This window comes from Geospiza fortis, unplaced genomic scaffold (assembly GCF_000277835.1).
Source record: "Geospiza fortis unplaced genomic scaffold, GeoFor_1.0 scaffold40, whole genome shotgun sequence".
In the NCBI taxonomy this organism is placed as follows: Eukaryota; Metazoa; Chordata; class Aves; order Passeriformes; family Thraupidae; genus Geospiza; species Geospiza fortis.
Window position 1 is genome coordinate 26,460,497 of NW_005054297.1, and position 21,530 is coordinate 26,482,026.

Here is a 21,530-nt window from a genome sequence, read left to right on the forward strand (position 1 = left end):
AGAGCTTGAAAGCTTGAGGAAACTGAGACAGCTCAGTAGTACCAGGGCAAGAAAAGAAGATCTAGAAAATATTCTGCAATTTCTGATATGGATTGTGGAATCTGGCAGTGAATGGTGGCACAGCACACAAAGGAGGGATAGGGGTTCACTCTGCAGCCTCCTACTCAGTGTCTTAGCGAGAGATTCATGCTAAATGGAAACCTTGTGGTATTTTTTCTCCTCCTCATATTTGCCCCCCCAATAGAAGGACCCTTCTGGCCCATAAATATGTTGCTTTTGAAAAATAGGGTTTTTTGGGAAAGATAGAGACGAGACAGCAAAAAGTCTTTTTCTCTATCTGTTTTTGGCTTTAAATAGTGGATTTTAGAGCATCTTTGTTCCAGAGGGAATGTAAAGAATGAAAGATTGAGAGATTCAGCTCAGACAGTTTTATAGCATTGAAACTGACTTTGTCCAACTACCACCAGTGGCAACAACAACAATATTAAAATAAGTGACTTTTTAGAAATGTGAAGTCCTCTTAAGTACATCAGGCTTACATTCTCTACTTCAGTCCTTCTCTGTTCACATGTTCCCACCCAAAAATTTCGTAAATGTAGTCACTACTTATCTCTAAACTAAGAAAATCTCAGTCCTTTAGGTAATTACAAGATATACCAAGTGCCCAAATTTACATCTGCATCCTCTTTTAGCTCCACTCCTATACTCTAACTGACAAGGGCCAGTGTTTGCAGGCTTTGAAATGTGCTAGGCAGTACAGATTCCCAACTGTGTCTGTGGAAAAACACCTACAGAAATCATGGAGATGAAGATAGATAATTGCCATCATTCCACAAGTCCAGTTAAGATTTGCTGTCACTGAAATGATGTACAGAGGTGTACATAATGCTTTTGAGGCCAGGAGATTTTGGAATTCAGGAAAAAAATATTTTCAAAATATTTTTAAAGTTCATTTTCATCTCAGTGCTATGAAATTTAATACATAATTAATTGCACTTTTAAATGTAGCCAATATAAAACTATTTTAATACTTTTATTCTGTGTGACTGCTTCTAACACTGCAAAGTAAAGGTATGTACACGTAGGCACACACATATGTATAAGGAATCCATCTGGAAAATGATCTTGTTTGTGGAATCAGTTATTCTGTGGGCCTTTTCCCGCATCAGCTGACAATTCAATACTGCTTGACCAATTTATTTAACTTGTGGTCCAAATCTTTTCCTCTTAGGTGTCTTGAGTAAAACTTCACAAAGTTCTTGAACAACAAATTCCAGCTGTCAACAGAAAAAAAAAAAAAGATTATGTAAAAAACCATTTCCACTTCAGTGTGACTGTTTAGAAATGAGAATTCCCTTCAAATGTTACCTGAAACATGAGATTGCAGCCAGCCTTTGTGGCACTATAAAACAACATCAGTCAAAAACAAACAAACAAACAACAAATCCTTTTGTTCTACTTGACCTTCCTCATTATCTCAGAAAGTGCCTGGAATTAACTAAGTCTAGTCAGCTGTAATACAGCAAAAGGTAGTTTTGCTAAATTGTAACTTTTTTTTTTTTTTTGACACAGTAAGATTTCTTCTCTTTTGCATGTGCAAAAGTCATAACAGGAATATTTACCTTTGGAAAAAATACCATCTTCCATCTAATATAAAGGAATATATGCGATACATATATATAGTAATATATATGAAGTGGACAAATCATTGCTAAAAATAAATTTTGTACCTGTCTCCTAGAACCTACCTGCTTTTAAAAATTCAGCATCTACCAGTACCAGTATGTAACATGAAACAATGTAATATTTAAAAACATAATCAACTATGAGAAGAAACTAATCCCTTGCAATTATGGCACATAATTTGTTGTACCCAGTGGATAGAAGTTCTCTTAGTGCTGCCTTAATTACTTGTTGGTTTACAAAAAATGCCCCTAATTACAAAGACTCATTTATTAGCTTGGAGGTAATCTTAAAGTGATGCAATCAAGTGGGATTTTTTTGGTGTTTTTTTTTTTGGGTTTTTTTTTTTTTTGGTTTTTTTTTTTAATGTTTGTTAACAACCAGAACACAATTATTTTCTAAAATTTTGCTGGGTCTGGCTTGGATGGAGTTTCCTTGATAGCAGCAAGAATTGTGCTGTAGTCTAGATCTGTGACAACGACCTAGTAAAAATGTGATTAGAAATTTTCATTTGTTCAGTTCTATATTTTAACATTTAGAATAGATTTTTGCTAATTGTGTTTAAGCTGTCCTATTTGTCATGTTACAATGGATTTAAATCATATGAATCAGACTGTAAGGAAACTTCCAAATCTACACAAATAGACTATTTTTATGTTCCTTCCATGGCTCCTCAGCTGTCAGCATGTAACATCTTATGGTGAATAAAACATCCAACTTCCATCTTAACAAAGCCACTTGAACCAGCTCCCACCTCCCGTACAATCTATAAATTAGAACACAGAAATTTGCCCTGATGTGCCTGATCATTTTTGGCATGATAATCTTACGTTTTTAAATCAAATGTAATCTCTGATGCTTCTATGAGCAAAAAAATAATATTTTGTCATGTTTTTTTAAAACAAAAATTATGGCCTTTTTTTGTTGTTGTTTTTTCTTTTGTTTGTTTTGTTTCTGTTTGATGTTCTTTTGGGGTTTTTTGTTGTTGTTGCATGTAATATTTTCTTAATTTGGGTCCCTAATAGAAACTAAAAGGAGAGAAAGGATTTGTTGTAAAGTTCAGTATTTGTTCTTGAGAATATTCACATATCCCCAGCTATAACAGTATGTGAACTTCATGTTTAAAATGAAGAAAAATATCTATTCGGACTGTTTTGCTGTATGTTATTTACCACCTTTGTAGTCCTTATCTCTACCTCACTATTCTTTCTGTACTGGTGCTGACTATTTCTTTTGACATACATAAATTTGACCAGTCCATATGGCATCTGCCCACCTTGATGTTACCACATTTTCTGAAGTACTGGATTGTCTTAATCCTATCCTACCTTGTACTGATGTTTAGTAGCATCTTTAGAATGTCTTTTGTTTGCTGTGTCTGTATATCTAACCATTTCTTTGACTTTTATCGCTTTAAAAATGATTGGGGTTTTTTTATTAAATTTCCAGCTCTCTTTCCCCAGAAAGTATGAGACAGAAAAATGCATTTGCTGCCAACACTAAAAATAGATTTTTGCTGTGTGGGTTCCCTTATGATATAACATGAACAGTTTCATATATTCCTGGGTACTAAAAATGTAGAAAGTAAGTTACTTCCCTTTGTCCTAAAATTTCTTGGACTATTTCTTGTCATCGTTGGACAAGAATTTGCAATAATTTAAAAACTTATTGTAATACACATCTTGCAAGTGCTCCCCCAGGGAGACCTCAAACAATTCATAGATGCCTGCATCACTGGTACCCTAAAAATTCAGAGTCTATCCCTAACATGTGCAAATGTGCACTAAAGGTCAGAAGTCCTGGGCTTTGTGCAGTGTTTTAAAAGAAATCATCTCTTCCCACAAGAAGCACTTGCAAGCACTTGATTTCTCCAGCAGAGTTACAGAAGACAACTTGCATAGACTTTCCCCAAATAAATGCTTAAAAGATTGTATCACTTTTGGTTTTTCCACCCTAGCGAAAGGTATCCCAATAAGAGGGAGGATTTTGTTGATGGCACTTACAATGTCATTTACTTCAGCTCAGCAGCATTAAATTTGTTGTGTTCATTTTTTAATTCAGAGCACATTGTATTAAATATGATGTAGGATAAACTCAGAATCTGAAAGCTTACTAATGCATAAAATTATCTATTTTATAATATTATCTTCTATTTCTGTTACATATTGTCTACTAATGGATTTTTTTCCTATTCAATCTCAGAGCACAAAGCTTAATTTGAGATCTCTTTATTGTAAGAACATAACACTTGTCAGGATTTCTTCAAGTCCTTATGAAATATTTCTTCCCATCTGTCTTGCATGACTGTCTTGAAGTCCTTGATATCCTTATTTTTCAAAATAATGGTCAGCATGGGCTGAGAGAGTAAAAGAAAGAGAGAAAAAAATTATCATTTTAGTATGTTTGACCATGATAGACTGTGGAGTCTTTGACATCTAATTTAATCCTTTCCACACTGAGCTCCCTCACTAAGAATGGAATTAGAGACACCATATTCACTTCTATGAAGTATATAAAAAGCAATATGAAAAAATAATAAAATCTTCAGAACAGATCTTTGAATATCAGTGTCTGCAATCTCAGAATACTTACTATAAAGATCACTTTCAGATCTCTCAGGTGATATTCAACACTTGTTATCCCCTTTGTGTGGGACAGCAGGTCACTTTTGGGTTTTTTTTCCTTTTGCCCCTAGCACTTGCAATGACCTTTTGTATTATATTTCAATACACTTGAGGATCTAATCAGGAATTTTTTCATTAATAAGACTGTCTGCTCCCATAGATCTAAAAATTTTCATTTCATACTACTTACAATTGAATATTAAGTTCCTTTCTGAATTAATCTATGAAAACCTATATTATTTTTATCAGTATTATTAAGCAAACTTATGGTTTTTGATTGATTAGATCTCTGCTGCCATCTATTTTTATCATAAAAAGGTATTGCTTAATCCACATAATAATAATAATTATTTTAATGAAACCAAGTTATATCTGGCTATGTATTAGTTTTCCTCTTTCATCCCATATACACTGTAAATTTCAAAGGTTACTTGTTATTGAATAGATATTTTTTTCTTACAGATGATATTTTTAATGTGCAAATCTATAAGAACACAAACATTTGTTTGTTGTGTTTGTGTTTTCAAAACCCAGAAATTCTTCCCAAGCAGAAGTACAATGAAAGAGTCAGTATTTTTAGAAAACTAGACCTGCAAACAAATTCTGTTCTTTATATAACAGAAGTTATAGTGATGATCTTGTTTTACTCTAAAATTGCTCATTTTCCATAAGAGTGGCCCCACAGCCTTATGTTCTGTGGTTTTGGGGTTTTTTCCCCATTTCTAAGCACAGATTATTGTGAGACTTTAAACAAAATTTTTATTCACTCAGGATAAAGTAGATAATAGTTTGGGTTTTTTTTTTCCTTGAACTAAATTATTTGGATTAGAAAATTTCTCTTTTGAACAAAAATACTGCTCTTTGCTTTTTGTACGGATAATTTTGAATGTAGCTTATTTAATTCTCTTCTATTTGCTTTCTATTTTGAGAAGTGGTTGATTTCAGATTTTAAAAAAGTTCATAGTCTTCATAAGGGCAGTCTCTTGGGGTGAGCCAAAACCAGAAAGGATAGAGGACATCAGTTTTTATATTATCCTTCTCTCCTCCTCCTCATCTTCTAGTCTGTCCATCTGCCTGAAGGGAAGAATTCTTAAAATTCTTACATTTCTTAAAATTTTATGTTAATATATTCTTTAAAAGAAATGAAAAATTAAATTTATCCTCAATTTTAGGAAAAAAATCCCAAAGGTTTTCTCTATTTTGTCTTTTTTAAAAATGTGTAGATATTTCCTCTTTTATACTGACTGCAGCTGGAGTGGTAAGCAATATATATCTGGCTTGTCTAAAAGAAGAAATAGCATAGAGGAACTCAGGTCGGCAATTTGCCAACTGTTGGCAGCTCCACGTTTGCATCTTGCTGGGCTGTGTGTGCATGGAAGAGGCAAAGTTGCTCTACCTGAAGGAAGAGGGGAAAAAAAAAATGACACTTTGCAAATTTAAGGAAGCAGTGTCAGAAATCACATGACTTTGGCACTTTTCTAGTACAGAACTTCTTTAAGTCCTGCATTGGGTTCTTCTTCGTGCTTTGTTTTTCTCTTGTGACCTTTGCTTTGGGGTGTTTTGCACAATAACCCAGTATGCATTTCACGCTAGGATAAAGAAAATAAATATTGGTAAGACAGTTTGGACCTAACTCTGCTATAGTTAATGCAAGTAATTGTGCCTCAGTGGGCTTTAATTTCTTCCTGTGTTACCCATTCTTTAGGATGGGAAAAGTTGTGTAGCATAGTACTGTTCCCTTGCACAGCTTTTATATTTCCTGTCCACAGAAACACTTTAAAAATCATTCTTTATAAACCAGGAAATTTCCTGAACTTTTAAAATCAGTACATATAGCATGATTACTAGCCACATTGTTATATTTAGTTTTCTTGAAAAATGTTAGTTATCTTTTGTAAATTCGTTGTCTGAAGTGGATTCCATCTCAATATTTTGCAGTGATGTTAGCTCTGTCAGAGTATTCCAAGTACTTCAGTAGTGTCAAGAAAACAGTTCACTGAGATATTGTGATAAACAAAGTCCCTCTTGGAAAATTCATACATAAGATTTGCACACAGTTCTTAGATCTCCACAAAACCCTAAGACAAAAATGAAAGGCAGACTGAAGAGGTTCTCTTTGTATGTTTGATGACTCTCTAGCCTTGAAAGAGTACTGAAGTTGATTGTTATGGCTGGCAAATTATACTTTTTGTGGAAAGAAAAGTGATGGGTTTCTGTTAAACCTATACTTTGAGAGAGGTGAAAATCATCTTCAGAGATTCCTGAAGATTCTGTTTCTAGGGCTGTTTTACATAGAGACTTATCTAATATTCTCCACTCTGTGCAGGCACTTTCAGCAATGCTAGGTATTCCTCAAATCAGTTGTTTGAATTTGTGACCTCAAAGGTAGCCTTTAATAGCCCCTACTGCTGTATGACACCTGAACTTGTTATAATGGCATGGAGAAACAGACAATCACATTTCAAATGTAATTCTAGCTCTTAGTCACATTGTGACGTAATGTCAGTCATTTTAGCTTCAATTGCCCAAATATGTGCAAAGTTTTATGAGGCTATATTTGGACATTATGTTTTCATGCTGAGAAGATGCTTATGGTGAGTGTGAGGTTCAGATTGTAGGCACCTAGATTTAGATGTGAAAATGCAGTATATCTGTGGGTGTAAGCTGTCTGTCTCCTGCAATGGTTACTGGAGATTTAGTCTAAACACACAGTATATAAACAGTATTTCTCACTCCCCTACAGGCCTCTAGTACTGGTTATTTTAAAAAATTCTTTGGACTTTGTTGACTGTGTGGTTTAGATTTCCGCTGGCAAAAAATAGCAGCTTAGATTTTCAGCTCATATTTAGACACGCATAGTTGTGCATAGAAAGGTAGGTGTCCTCAGAAGAGGAATGCTACCTGTGGATAATTATTTTTGCACTAAGGAGTTGTGGTGATGCTGTACATTTTTAATGGCAATTCTTGATCATCCTTATTGATGATTGATATGATTGAAGAGGAGGGAAGCAGCTGTGCTTGATTAGAACTGAAGAAATTGGTTTTTTCTTGTTTATTTCAAAGCAATAAGGGTATAAATATAAACAAATTGATATGTTTATGTACTCTGGAAGAGATACAGTTAAGACATATCATTTTTGGGTTTTTTATTATTTTCTGGTTCATATATCAATTTTTAATAAACTGATGAAAAGAACAGATTATAAAAAATACAGTACTTAAAAATAAACTGGTCATTGTGGCAGAGCACTCATTTTGCACATGTGCTTAATCTAAACAGCACTTTCTTTTTAAATTTCCAAGTGTATTACTTGAAATCCTTATCAGAACCACCCAGAACTCAACTCTGTGTGGCTTGAGATCTAGCACTGCTGTCCTAAATGATATATGATACTGATATGTACACATTCAACTCTCCAGTTCATCAGCTGAAAATGAAAGCATTTATGTTTAATCCTACGAAGAGAGAGAGTATTCTTATCCCTTAAGAGGAAAAGTCATCGCTTTCAAGGATACTGCCACTTGATGTCAATCAGCATCAGTAGGGTCTTTATAGGAAAAATTGGAAGATACATGATTGTGCAGAGAGTAGCAGTGAAAGTGCTTCAACCTTAGGACAGAGGCCCAGAATATGTGAGGCAAAAATTATTTTTACTTTTCCACTTCTTATCTTAGAAGAAAAAACATTGGAAGAAGGGATGCCCTAGTATGTGGTTTTCTTCCTATACTTCAACTGCAAGTTGATATTATACCTGTATATATATATTAATATATATATACATATACATACAGTCATATGCACATATGCATGTTTATGTTTTGTAACATGCTCTTTTTATATCAAATAATACATACCTCCATTAAAACTCTGCAGTAAGTAAACCACAGGTTTGTGAGAGTGATATTTCATGCAATTTCAGCACTGGTGTGGAGGTTTTCTCCTGTTATCCTTCCCTTTGTCCCATAGGATTTGGGTGACAGAAGAAGGGTCCAAAGAGGAATTCACAGATGCTTAAGGATGCTTTTGCTACACACCTATTAACAGTCAAAACAAAGTGGTAGCAGAATCCTTGACAGTGTGAAATACACCAACTCACAGGATGAGTGTTTGCCCTGTGACTGTATCAAATGAATTCAGAAAAGGCTTGACAGTAAACAACCTCCTTGTGCAATGGCTATGTATTTTGGTTTATAAACAAAGTCAACTCTTCTCAGATATGCAGAGAGATATTAAAATGTGGTGGTGCTGAAGTTCAGGCAACAAGTAGTGATCTTGTGGAATAAGTTTCTTGTTAAGCCTTTTCTCAGTAATAGAAAATAGGAAAAAAAACCTAGGTACTACAGTGATGAAGATGGAGAGTTATGCACATAAATGTGACATTCTGTAACCAGGAAACCTCCCACAGAACTGGGTGAGTCACTAAAGACTTCAGCCAGATTTCTCTTTTGCAGGTTTGTTTACCACTACCAAGACATAGCACATTCTACCAATGACACTTCTACAATACGTTTTCTAATTCGTTTATTGAAATCTGCTTTCTTGTTATGGAACAAACCCACAAAATCCAGAGCAGGAAGCTGCACACATTTTAAATTGTTTAATGCCATTCAAAGCATTTTTGGTATAACTATAAGGAACATTGACATAACAGATATATAAGAACAGTGAGATATTTGAGAGGAAAAAGATGTTTTGTTCATTCCTGAAAAGCAAAATACTCTTCTTGAGCTTTGCCAGAGTCAATGCTAGTTAGGTTGATTAGACTTGATGAAGAAGTTGAGAGAAATTTTATGTAAAACCATCATTACTTGTTCTAAACCATAATAAACCATTTTTCTACATTAACAAAGGTTTGTTTTTCTAGTTTGAAAACCCCACACCTTAAAGGATAGTGATAGAATAATTTATTTTGAGCAGTGAAAGGGAGCCAGCTATATAAATCCTGTGAAATGATAATCTGCACTTTCACATTTTCTCATAAGTGAAAGCTGCATGGCATGTAAGGAAAATCTGTTTTTTTACCTTTTATACCTGTTACAAACAATGCAACTTAAGGTGATGGGAATTTTGCAGATAAAAACCTGAAAATTAGGTATGAAAAGAGAAAGGATGTGAAAATACTTGTAAAAAACTGGCAATATTTATGTGTCATAATAATACCTAGTAAGGTTTCTAAAATTGATACCTTTTAATAGATGAATTTTTGTTGGTGCCTCATGTAATAAGTTACTTCTCAGTGATGAGCAAGTTCTTGTGAGCACGTTATTCTAAAGAAAGATTTGATAAAAGATTTCCCTCACTCTGAGACATTTGATAATCTGATGAGAGCAAGAGAGAGGACTAATTTTGGTAGAGCAATAATCTGATTTGCTATAGGGATATTTTGGCAGCTTGGCAATGAGAGTCTTCAGGTTGTTTTTCAGGAAATATAAGATAGTGGCAATTATGATAATTACTTTGGGAAAAGAATGGTGGAGTTCCTGGGTTTACTGTTCTCTTTTTTCTGTGTGTGTTACAAACAGGCTTATAGGTTCATAAAACGTGGAGCAAAATCCCATGTTCAAAATACCTTTTAAATGCTTTAAAAATACTTTAAAAATATGGTCTTGAATTTATTTTGTGAGATGAAAGCAGAACTGATAATCTATAGTGTTATTAACTTTGTCACTGTAATTATGTAGCGCTAAATGTGTGAGCATGGTTTTTCATTTTTTAAAAATCATCCATATGATCTGCTTTTTTTTTTTTTAATTGCATTTTGACATTACCACGTTTTAGGATACTCTTCCCAGCTCTTTGAAGTTGACTTGGACAAGTAAATTTGAGTTACCTCAGTTTCCTTTTGTCTGGGTTCTGTAAAACTCATTATGGAAAACTAATGACTCCCTGTGGAGAGCTGTCCCCAGCCTGCAGCTGAGCTCCCACTTAGCCGGAGCAGCAGCTGCTTTGGGAGAAGTTTAATTGTTGGACACAATGTTACATGTTATGGAATATCCCTGGGGTAGCCTGCTGGGTCACCTCCCAACCTTATCCAAACCTGCAGACTACCCATGGGAAAGGCAGAGTAAGAAACAGAGGAGGCCGTGGTGCTGTGCCAGCAGTGCTGAGCAATAACTAAAATATTGGTGAGTTGTCAACACTTTTGTTCATAAATTTAAAACACAGCACCATGCAGGTTGGTATAATAAAAATTAACTCCATCTCAGCCAAATCCAGTATACTACTCTTACAAGAACCTGCTATAGAATTGCTAAATATAATTAGCCCTAATTCATTTAAACTTTTGTCACAACATATGGTCAAAAATCTTGAAACTCTGGGATTAAAATCATTGTTGTTTATTCATATGGAGTAAGGGAAGAAAGAAACAGTCACAGATTTCACAGTTCTAGCATTTACTCCAATTGGAGTGATATGTCCACAGGCTGCAGTTCCCACTTGTATTAACTGTACAATAAATTATTAGAAATCTAAAGATTTGCTCTCATACCTGGCAGGTTTAAGTTACACATGATTTCAGTATGCACTGTGAGAAACACCTTTATGTGGTGATATATTGCATTATTTCACTGGCTAGAAGAGACATAAGGGTTGAAATTGTCATAAATACATTTTCTTACCCTGTTTTATTACATACAGCTTTTTTGCATCTCCCAATCTATTTACTTGTGCAATCCAAAACTATCATCTTATTGACTTGCAATACTTTTTTCTTACAAATTTGGTAAGTACTATTTTTTTTTAAATAGTTGTTCTTGTCTCCTTCATGAGAAAGATGAGATCCAATCTGGCAATGGAAGCAGAGTTAATAATCTGACACTGGTATGCTGAGATAGTTCATAATGCTGTAGAGAAGGGAAGACAGATTCATCTGTTTCTTAGAAGGCAGCAATTAGGTTATGGAGAGTTGACAGAAATTTGTTTGCAACTGATCATTGCTGTGTGTAAACAGGTAACTGTTTACACACAGCGCGTCTCCATGGTCTAACACCATTTCCCCAGCCTATTCACCATGATCTTGTACAGTTAGATCAATAAACCTCAAAAGAATGACCATTCAGCCTTAGAACATCTTTCACCCCATTATATAGCTTTTATAGTTGTAATATTACAAGCAATTCATAAACCTTCTGAATTTGGAGATCAATGTGTTGTCAAGGATGATGCTCATTTTGAAAATATATGTGTGTATTAAAGATCAGTAATTGTAATATTATTACTAACTCATGTGAATTTCACAATTAAGATCAGAAACAGTGAAAGACAAGTTTTAAAAAACAGCTGTTTTCTGTACAGTGGATGGAAAAGTGGCATCACAATCTTAAGTCTGCAGAAAGGCAGATTCCTCTGCATTCTACTAGTGTGTGTGTGTCTGTGAACTAAGGGATTGTGTCCAATCACAGTCATTTAATGAGATTTGAAGCACTTGGTTGCTTCTTTTCAGGCATTGGAATAGGCTGCCCTAAGAGGTGGTGGAACCACCACCCCTGGAGGTATTCAAGATGTGTATGGGTGATATGGTGATGTGGTTTAGGGGTTACAGTGGTAGTGCTGGGGGATTGGTTGGATTCTGTGATCTTAAAGGTCTTTCCTAACCTTGATGATTCTATGATTTTTATGATGGTTAATATCTCACCATCAAATGAATGAATAGTACAAGATTAAAATCTACTCTACCTATGCAATTTTGATTATATGAACAAAGCCAAAAAAATGGTGTTTCATATATTCATCAGCTAGAAGAAGCCATGAGAACATTTTTTCTGACTTCTGCATGTACTTTAGGTTTTAAACATTTCAAATAGTCATTCAGTGATTCAGATGATGAATTTGATCTTTTTGAGGCTACATCTACTTATCCAAGTAGATAGTAGTATAATCTTTACCTAGAGAGTCCCACCACAGAAAAATCATCATGTCTATTGTAGTTAGTTGCAATGGTATGTTGCCCCCATTGTTAAGCAAAATTACCTATTCCTAATTTAAAGTTGACTGGTTTCAGGATGCAACCATTTTTGTATTGGACTCCGACTCTTGCATAAAACCATTGTCCCCATTCCTCAAATAATTTTCAGGTTTTTCCTTGCCTTTAATTTTTTTAATATTCCTTTTTAGAAGGGCAGAAATGAGGGAAAAAACCATAAAGCATTCTTAGTTTAGTCTCCCCAGTGTAGAATACAGCTGTGTTGAAGTGAGTATGTTGTATTATTCTTACTCACCTCTTTTTTGGTATACCCTTAAGGACATTACAGAGGTTTATGGGCCTTGGTTTTATTTTTGACTCATTAGACTCAGATTTTATATTGACCTGCATGTCTATTATGATGATTAAATCCTTTTATAGCTGCTACTTTTTACAATAGTGTTCTGTGTTCATGTCATGCATTCCTCATTCACACATGAAGCTGCTCAACTTTACACTTGGCCACCTTTGAACACATTTTGCTTGAATGAGCAACTGACTATAATGATTTTGCTGTCATTATCTACAACCTTAGTGTCATGGACATTCATAGACATTTACACCCAAATATATCTGTGAAAATTTTATGAAGTATCAGCTTTTGTACCAAGAAGTTTCCTGTAAAATGATGATTCTGCGTTGACAACTACATTTTATTACAGATAAATTCTTTTTCTTTCAGGTAGGAGTTTTTATTCCAAGAAAGCTATGCCCTCCTGATATTCGGTTACCTTCAGAAAGTTTTCTAATAAAAAAATTAAATTAGGTTTGTCTGACAAAGTTAATTTTTTCATGTACCATGTTGACTGTGTTATATTCATGATTTTATGTAACTCATTCTCATATCATCTATTTTATTATTTCCCTTGGATATGCATCAAGCTGTTCAGTCTAGCTGGGATACCTGACTTCATCTTATGAATATTTCAACAATCTTTTTTTTTCAGACTTTCCAAATTTTCCTGTTATTCTGAGATTTATTAAAATGCTAAGAGCTAGTCAACTCTTTCAAAATTATTAGGAACAAATTATCTAACCTGACAGATATATGTCCCTATAAAAAAACCTGTTTATCACCTTCCTCAGTTACCAGTGGCTTTGGAAGTACTTTCTCGTCTTAGGTAACAAAGGTATATTTTTTATCCTTCTTTGTTTCTTTCTGATGTGTTTGTATTTTTTAAAACTATATGAGACATGAAATTCTTAGCTTTTCTTATCAGTTTTCTTCACTCCCCTTTTCCCTTCTGTACCTTCCCTCCAGAACTTCATTACTTTTTCCATCCTTATGTCTCTGCCTAGTAGTTCTCAACAACTGAGAATCAGCCTCACAAACCTCACAGGCACAGGAACAGACCTCTCTCAATTTGTTCAGCTTCTCAAAACTCCAGCCACACAGCTCTCACTGAGACAGGCAGACAAAAATATGAAACACACAGCTTGCAAAATCCTTTTACACCCAAGAAGACTAGCAGCTTTAAATTATTCCCCCCCCCCTTCTTTTTATTTGTATTGTTGGTCTGTTAGGGTATTTGCATCCCTGACCAACTTTACTGAATTTTAATTGGAGCAATGAAATGTTGCAGGCAGTATGACAGCCAAGAAAGAATTGTTTAAACAGTAGTATTGATAAAATCCTGTTAGTTGTAATAAATTGCTTTTGGCAGCTATACTCCCGGTTTTGGGAAGGGTAGATCTTTCATGAAATTTTACCAACTTCTCTCCCAGCCAGGTCCGAAGTTCTGTCTATTTTTAGTAATCAAAAACATTATTTTGATGGAGTGATTTTATATACTCTTATTCAAAATTATGTGGTTTTATATGTTTTCTTCTCATATCTGTCTCTTTACTACCTCTGTTGCAATGACAATCTGTAGCATGATAGGTTAGAAACCATGCTGGGCCTTAGATAATCTGTATTTCACCTGGACTATGCCAATGGATTATTATATAGCCTTGGGCCAGTCATTCAGCTTTCTTTACCCTCTGTATTATCTGTACAGTGCTTTGAAATCAGTAACTATACACTGCTATGTATGTTCTATACATTATTCTGCTCACATAACTGATCTCTCAGTGTATGCAGCTCCGGAAACATTACACTGTGGGCTAATTTTACATCTGTGTCCAAAGCAGTGACTTTTTAAAGTCGGAACTAGAAAACATTATAAAGCAAAAAGTCTTTTGCATGTTAATGTTACAAGAAAATGGAGTTATATTTTATCAGCGCTAGACAAGACAGTTCTCTAAGGAAGGAAAGAGAGCCTATCTCCCAAACCTTTGTTTCCAATTCAGAAGTAAATAGAATGCAATGAATAGCATGGATAGCTGTAAATAATTGTGAGTTGAAAATAAATAATCACTGAAAAAATGCATTAAACTGCTCTTTGCACACTTTATAAGTAAGATACATTGTAAACAGGCATTCAGGTATAACTGATTATCAGAATACATATGGTTAGCTGCTGTAGCATATGAAATCAAGTTCCTTAATAGCTCCAAAGCAAGGGACAATAAATTTCTCAAGTGCAATAAAAATACAACATCAGATAAAGTGGGTAAAATGTTGAAGCCAGTTTCTATAGTTTTCAGTTAAACTCAATTACTAAAGCTGAAGCCACTATATACATCCCAGAAACAGTCTGTCCACAATACTGTAAACATTTTACTTGTGGCTTTTTGAACTGTGAACTAAATATTAAGAAGAGATAGATAAACCTATAAAAGAAACTAGTACCCTTATGTTATCAGCTGGTTTGTTTTAAAATGTTTTGCTGACTGGAGATCTGGAGACCCTTGCTGTGGACAAGTATAATTTTTATTAAATCTGTCTGTGCTAGTGGGAAGGTTTACATCAACGTTCTTCTGTGGCTCCTAGGATATTTCATTCACACTAACCAGGTTAGTCAACATTTAAAAACATTTAAACGTTCTTTAAATGTTAAAAAACATTTAAAGGTTCTTAGTTATTCCACAGTAGCTAAATTTATCCTGATTACATGCTTTGGGTAATGCTTATGCAAACCTTTTGAGTTCAGGGGATTCGTGTGAGAGGAGGTACCACCTGGTAATGAGAAGCTGTAGAGTCACAGCCAATGGCAGCATCCTCTGTGGGCAAGGCTAGATGCCAAACGTGAGTCTTTCCACATGTGCAGTTGATGCTACCCCTAGGGAAGGTAGACAAGACCTTTTTTTCCTAAACCTTAGACAACACATTCACATTTGGTAATCAAACAGTTTATGTAACCTGTCGCTATAGGACACGAAATAAAACGACGCAGACACGCAGCTCTCTAAAGTAAAAAGAGGGAAGTTTAATTTCTGACTCTAACATTTACAGACTTCCAAAAGTGACAGTGGATTAGAGGATGACAGTACCCCCCCTCCAATGACACTGGACAAACCAATAGTCTATCAAATTTCTCTTCCTTCATAAAAGAATGCAAAACAATAAGTTATTTACTTAAAGTGCTTGAGAAAGTTTGTTACAAGAACGTAAACATCAGAAGGCTTAGAAAAACTTAAAAAAACAGGGAGACATGTAACCAAAGTAAATATGGGTTAAGTGTACCTGTGGTTCAAAAACATACATTCTGGGAATAATATTTGAGAAACCAAGATTAGTAACTTATATATTCCTCTTGAAATCAATAACGTTTGGATGCAAAAAAATATTGCATGAATTCATAATTAGCATTGCTTAATCAAATAATCATAAGCAAGGCAGATTTCTTTGAATCAAATTGATTTCAATACTTCATTTTAATCACAATTTAAATCAGCAAGTATGATTTGCTGATTTAGATAATTGATGATAATCTTGTTCTGCATTTGTATTTTACTTTAGAAGAAGGTAATTTTTATGACCTGGAATAATCTTTAGAAAAAAATGAATTTTCAAGCTGCACAAAAATTTCTTCTTCTTGCTTGATGTATGATAAATGAAAAAAAAAATTTTTTAGTTTTTGACCAATTTAAAATATATCTATTTAGATTTTTAAATTTGTTTTGTGGTGGAAAATGGTTAAGAATTCATTTGGGTTTTTAAAAAAGGATTACATTTTTTTAAAAAAAGATTACCTGTGTTTTCTCTCATGCAGGATAGAAACTAAAGTGCAACTTAAATCATACAGTCAAATTTTAAGTCTTTTTCCTGAATTAAGTAAAGATGCCATGATATATGATGGACACATATATAGAATAAAATGTATCAAATATATTAAAATGTTGAATGACTGATTTTTTTTACAGAAGAGAATTTATTACTATTTTTAATACAGTTTCTGAAAACAACAGGCCAAATATTAAAAAGCATTTATAGATTTAATCATGTAGATGATGACTGCTGTATTTTCAAAATCACAGTATGGATTTGGTGTATGTTCATGTATATTGGAAAATTTCACTTGGATATATGTCTGTGGCTTAGTACCTATGTAAGCTAAAAACAACTCAGTGAGAGCTTTTTCTTTCACTTTTAAAAAAGATTTCCTGATTTTTCCCATGACTATATATTGGTATGCTGAAAGAGAAAAATAATGTTTTCAAACCCAAGGTCAGCTTGCCAGTCTCAAAAAAAATGTACTCTGTGTTTGCAACTGAAATTGAGATCAAAAGTAGTTAAAGCAAAAACTCTCTGCACTGTGTTCTCTTATTACAATAGATTAAATAATATTATAATAGCTTAAAAATAAGTTATTCAGTCATAATGTCATCACATTGACCTTAAAATTAGGTATTTTCCCTTTATCTTCTGGTGAATATTGAAGTTCCTGGATAGTTCACTGATTGTTCCTTTACATTGTTATGTAAAAACACAATCAATAAGCCAATTCTATTGTCCTTTTGTAAGCACTGCTCATGTGTCTAACACTGGTTATTAAACTTGGAGATGTGAAATGTCAGTGTTGTTTAATCTTTTCTATTACAGGATAATTTTGTACATAATACAGCATAGGTCTGTTTCTTATAGCTGAAAAATACTTACTAATTGATAACGAAACCAGGAGTCAATGAGTTAAGGGCCACCCAAAAAGATTAAGAAACAGATATTATGTGGCCAAAAAATCTAAAAATCAAATTCTGCCTGATGATCCTAATCTTTTTCTATGACAAAACAGCAGACATCATGACTAGAAAAATAACATTATCTTAAGTAAATTATCTGGACATAACTTCCAAAAAAGCTCACTCACACGTTCCTAACCAAGATGATTGAATTCATGTATTTATAAGTGGCTGAATAATTAAAGACAAAATTGATCTTATAATCAGATCAAATTGTAATTGCGGACAGTGTGATTCACACTGAGCCTTTTGGGCAGGATTTGTACTACATGAAATCCTAAGGTCCCTAGCAATTGAAATAGTTCTTTAGTTCTGTGCTTTTATGATACTGAAGCAGTATGCAAGGATTTTGGAAGGTGGAGCTAAAATTAAAAGTGTTCTTACATCAGTTCAGTAGAAAGTGCAAATGTAATTCACCCTACCTTATGCTGAGGAACTGCCTGAACAATGTCCTGAAACATTTTTTGCCTGTTTCTTTGGCAGTTCACTGATTAGTAAGTACGCTGGGATTACAAGTATAGTGTGAAATTTTTGTGTTATTGTCAGCTCAATTGTTGGAACATTCTGGCTGTCATATGGCTTTATATCAAAAGGATGTGAAAGGTATTTTTAGATTAGATTTATCATCATGCAGCCTCATATTTAGGATCAAAGATTCAGAGGAAAGTGCCAAGAAATGTGCCAAAAGAAAACAGCTGTTTGGGGAAAGTGCTGTGTAAGCTACTTAGATAAGTAAAGCTAATATACTTTCAGATGACTCCATAATATTTAGAAGTATCTTTTTTGCATATATATCTAGACAATTGATTGTGCAGTCAGAACATATATGTTACCATTAAAGAATAGCGATATAGTTTATATTAAAAGGTTACAATCAATCAGCTCTAGGATTTTAAAATGTAACCATATTATTCATGTTCAGTGAAAGTTTCTTGATGTATGGAAGAGCATAAAGGATCATTGAAATTGTAAGAAATATGGTGTTTGGGTAATTAGGAGGCATAAACCTAAACCCTTTTATGATATTCATTTCTATTGAATTAAAATAAGGAAGATTCAGATAATGATCTGAATAACAATGAGCGCTGGGTTAAGCTGGTGTTCCCAAGTAAGTCGAAGAGCTCTATGAACTGAATTCAAATATGTGGGATGTGGTATCTATTGATATTTAATCTTTTTCTTCTTCCTGGCTTTTGTAAAAGTTAGACATGAATAGATATAGAAAGTAATGGTTTGCTTTTTCCCTTGTGTCAGTAGGAAAAAAGAACTTTCCCATTTATCAAATAAATGTGTTTTAGGCCTTCTTTTTTATACATTCTAAATTACAACACTAAAAATAAAGTATTATAAACTGCTTAATATCTGAAACATCTGAAGCTGAGATGTATAGCAATACGCTGCTGCACATATTATCTCCTTTTCTCATGGTATCTTTCCCCACTCAGTAGCTCTGACTTTGGTTTTGTGCTTTTCCTTTCAGGTTTGGATATATTCTTCATAAGGACGAGCCCATGCTCCAGAAAATTGATCTAGAAACAATGTCGTACGTCAAGACAGTTAGTTTAAAGGATTATAATTGCATCCCTGAGTCACTGGCTTATACACATCTTGGAGGATATCTTTTTATCTGCTGCAAGCCTGACACCACTGGGGCTGTCCTGCCGCAGCTCATCGTGGACAGCGTTACCGATTCTGTGATCGGATACAACGGCGATGTGATGGGCACGCCGCACGTCTCTCCAGATGGACACTACCTTCTCAGCATTGATGATGCTAAAGGCCTCCTGAGGATCCAGTCCATAACAGTGAGAGGAGAAATACAGGATGCATTTGACATTCACACCAATTTGCACATATCTGATGTAGCTTTTCAGCCATCCTTCACTGAAGCTCATCAATACAATGTCTACTGCAGCTCCAGCACACAAACTGATGTTCTCTTCATGGAGCTCTCTTCTGGCAAGGTGAAGATGGTGAAGAGTCTGAAGGAACCCATGAAGGCAGGCGAATGGCCTTGGAACAGTAAGAACCGTCTCATAAAAGACAGTGGCCTTTTTGGTCAGTATCTCATGACCCCTTCCAAGGAATCTCTGTTTATCCTGGATGGACGGCTCAATAAGTTAAATTGTGAAATCACCGAAGTTGAGAGAGGCAACACAGTAGTTTGGGTTGGAGAAGCATAAGCATCTGTGTTAGATATTTACTGAGTTAATAGTTTTACAGTACATTGCACTTAAATTACACCATTCTTCAAATTTACACAATTTTAGTTTTAAATTGTTAGGCCCTTCTGTACCTGTTACTTCTTTGACATATACACAATTGAGTCAGCTTCCACATAAAGTGGCTGAAATGATCCCTATATGATAATGGTACTCCTTATTGATTATCAGCTGAGATTGTGTTTTTTGAAATAAGTGAATATTGAGATTGATGGTAAGTATAATAAATTAGTGTAAAAAAAGAAGAAAAAAAAACAACTAAAAATGCTTCAGGAAATTTAATATGATGCTTTGCATTTGTAAATGGAAGACTTAAATATTATTCAAATTGTGGGTTTTTTGGCTTCAGACACAAAACAAAAGCTGTTGTACAACAACCTTTGACTCCTTAAGCTGAAATGTTATGTCCTGTCCAGTCCACTCTTAAATCTTTTTGTGCCTTGAAGCGAAGGTCTCACAAGAAAGACAAACATAGAAATTATAACATTTATTTCCTGTGGCTACAGGATTGCTTGTCATTGGAAAGAAAGTTCTGCTATCAAATTCCAGGTGACAAGTTATGCAACATACATGGGCAGGAAAAAAAAAAAAGAAAAGAAAAATTGTATTTGCAGTGTTTTCTGATCACTGCATTTTGGAGTTTTATTTTATGGTGTCTTAGTTGAGAAAGCTGCTTGCAGAAGCTTTACCTTTTTTTAGAAGAAAAATAGATGCTAGGTTTTTCAGCTATCACAGGGTGTCGTCAGCAAGGAGTTTCAAGCCTACTGAAGAGAAATATTGCGCATCCTTTCAGAATATACCACATTACTAAAACCTTCCATCACAAAGCTTCACTTATATCGTTGAGGAAACTGTTAATTAAACATAAAGAAAATGCATTTTAAGAAAATGAGAATTCAAAGAACTGAAGTCTACGACCAGTAGATAACATTTTTGCTTATTCATTGTACCATTGATTCCTATTTGTTAAACCATTTGGTTAGCTCAACAGATTTTCTAGTTCTTGCATCCAACTGGATTAGTGCAAAAAAAAGACAAAAATGAAAAACAAACAACAAAAACTTTGTATTTTTTATAGTTTGTTTACTTAGTATTCTAATATAACACTGGTTAAACATATAAATGGGAAAAATAAGATTCCCAGAAGTAGAATAAGAAGTCAATAGAAAGCCAGCAGTGAACATCTATCCAGACTCAGAGCAATGACTTAGAAGTTTGAGAGTATTTTTATTTTTATTATGTTTTTTGCTAAAGAATGCTTATAAGCTCTTAAAATGACCTCCATTTACTGAAGGCAATCAGAAAAAAATATCTTTTTTTAAACAAAGTTTTACTGCAATTTAGATTGTGTAAAAGTGCTTTGAAATCTGGACTTTTCTAGCATTGTAGTCTTGTGTGCATTGAGCATTCTGCCCTGTGTTGTACAGTAGATCTCTCTTTAGCTTGAGCAAACCTCCTGGTAAGTAGCTTTAACTGAGATAAAAATTTGCTTACATTTCTAGCTACTGAATCTATTTTCCTTTTTAAGAACTCCTCTCCATTGTGAACAAACAATAATCATGTAAACTGTTACTCAATTGCAGTAGTCTGTCTCATGCAGTTTTTGTTCTGTAATTTATACCACGTGAATGTTCTGTATGTAGAAAATGCTTGACAAAAGGAGAATAAATCCCATAAATTTTAAACAGTCCTGACTTTGGTGAATCATCCAATCAACCACTGAGCTGGCAAGTAAAACTAACTATTCAAAGGCACCTATTATTTTAAATAGATGTATGAAAATAGATGTATTTATATATATATGCAAAATATGTTGTGTGGAAAGAAAATTATTTAGAAAAGCTTAAGTAAATGGAGATGTTTCCTTTGGCTGCTACAAAGGAAAGCTCATCTTATACCACGATCTCATTATTAGCACATCTAAAGCACAAGTACAGGCTGAGTGGGTAATGGGTTGAGGCAAGACTTCAGGA

General features: G+C 34.2%; 1 protein-coding gene across 2 annotated transcripts in view; it reads left to right on the plus strand.

The window, feature by feature from the left end:
* Window positions 1-21,244, plus strand: part of FSTL5 (follistatin like 5) — a 268,544-nt gene extending 247,300 nt beyond the window's left edge. For both annotated transcript variants that reach the window (XM_005415567.2, XM_031066443.1), the window contains one exon: window positions 18,816-21,244. In XM_005415567.2, coding sequence (XP_005415624.1) covers window positions 18,816-19,518 — 703 coding nt within the window. In that variant the 3' untranslated portion in view covers window positions 19,519-21,244. The remainder of the gene's footprint in view (window positions 1-18,815) is intronic.
* Window positions 21,245-21,530: the final 286 nt, after the last annotated feature.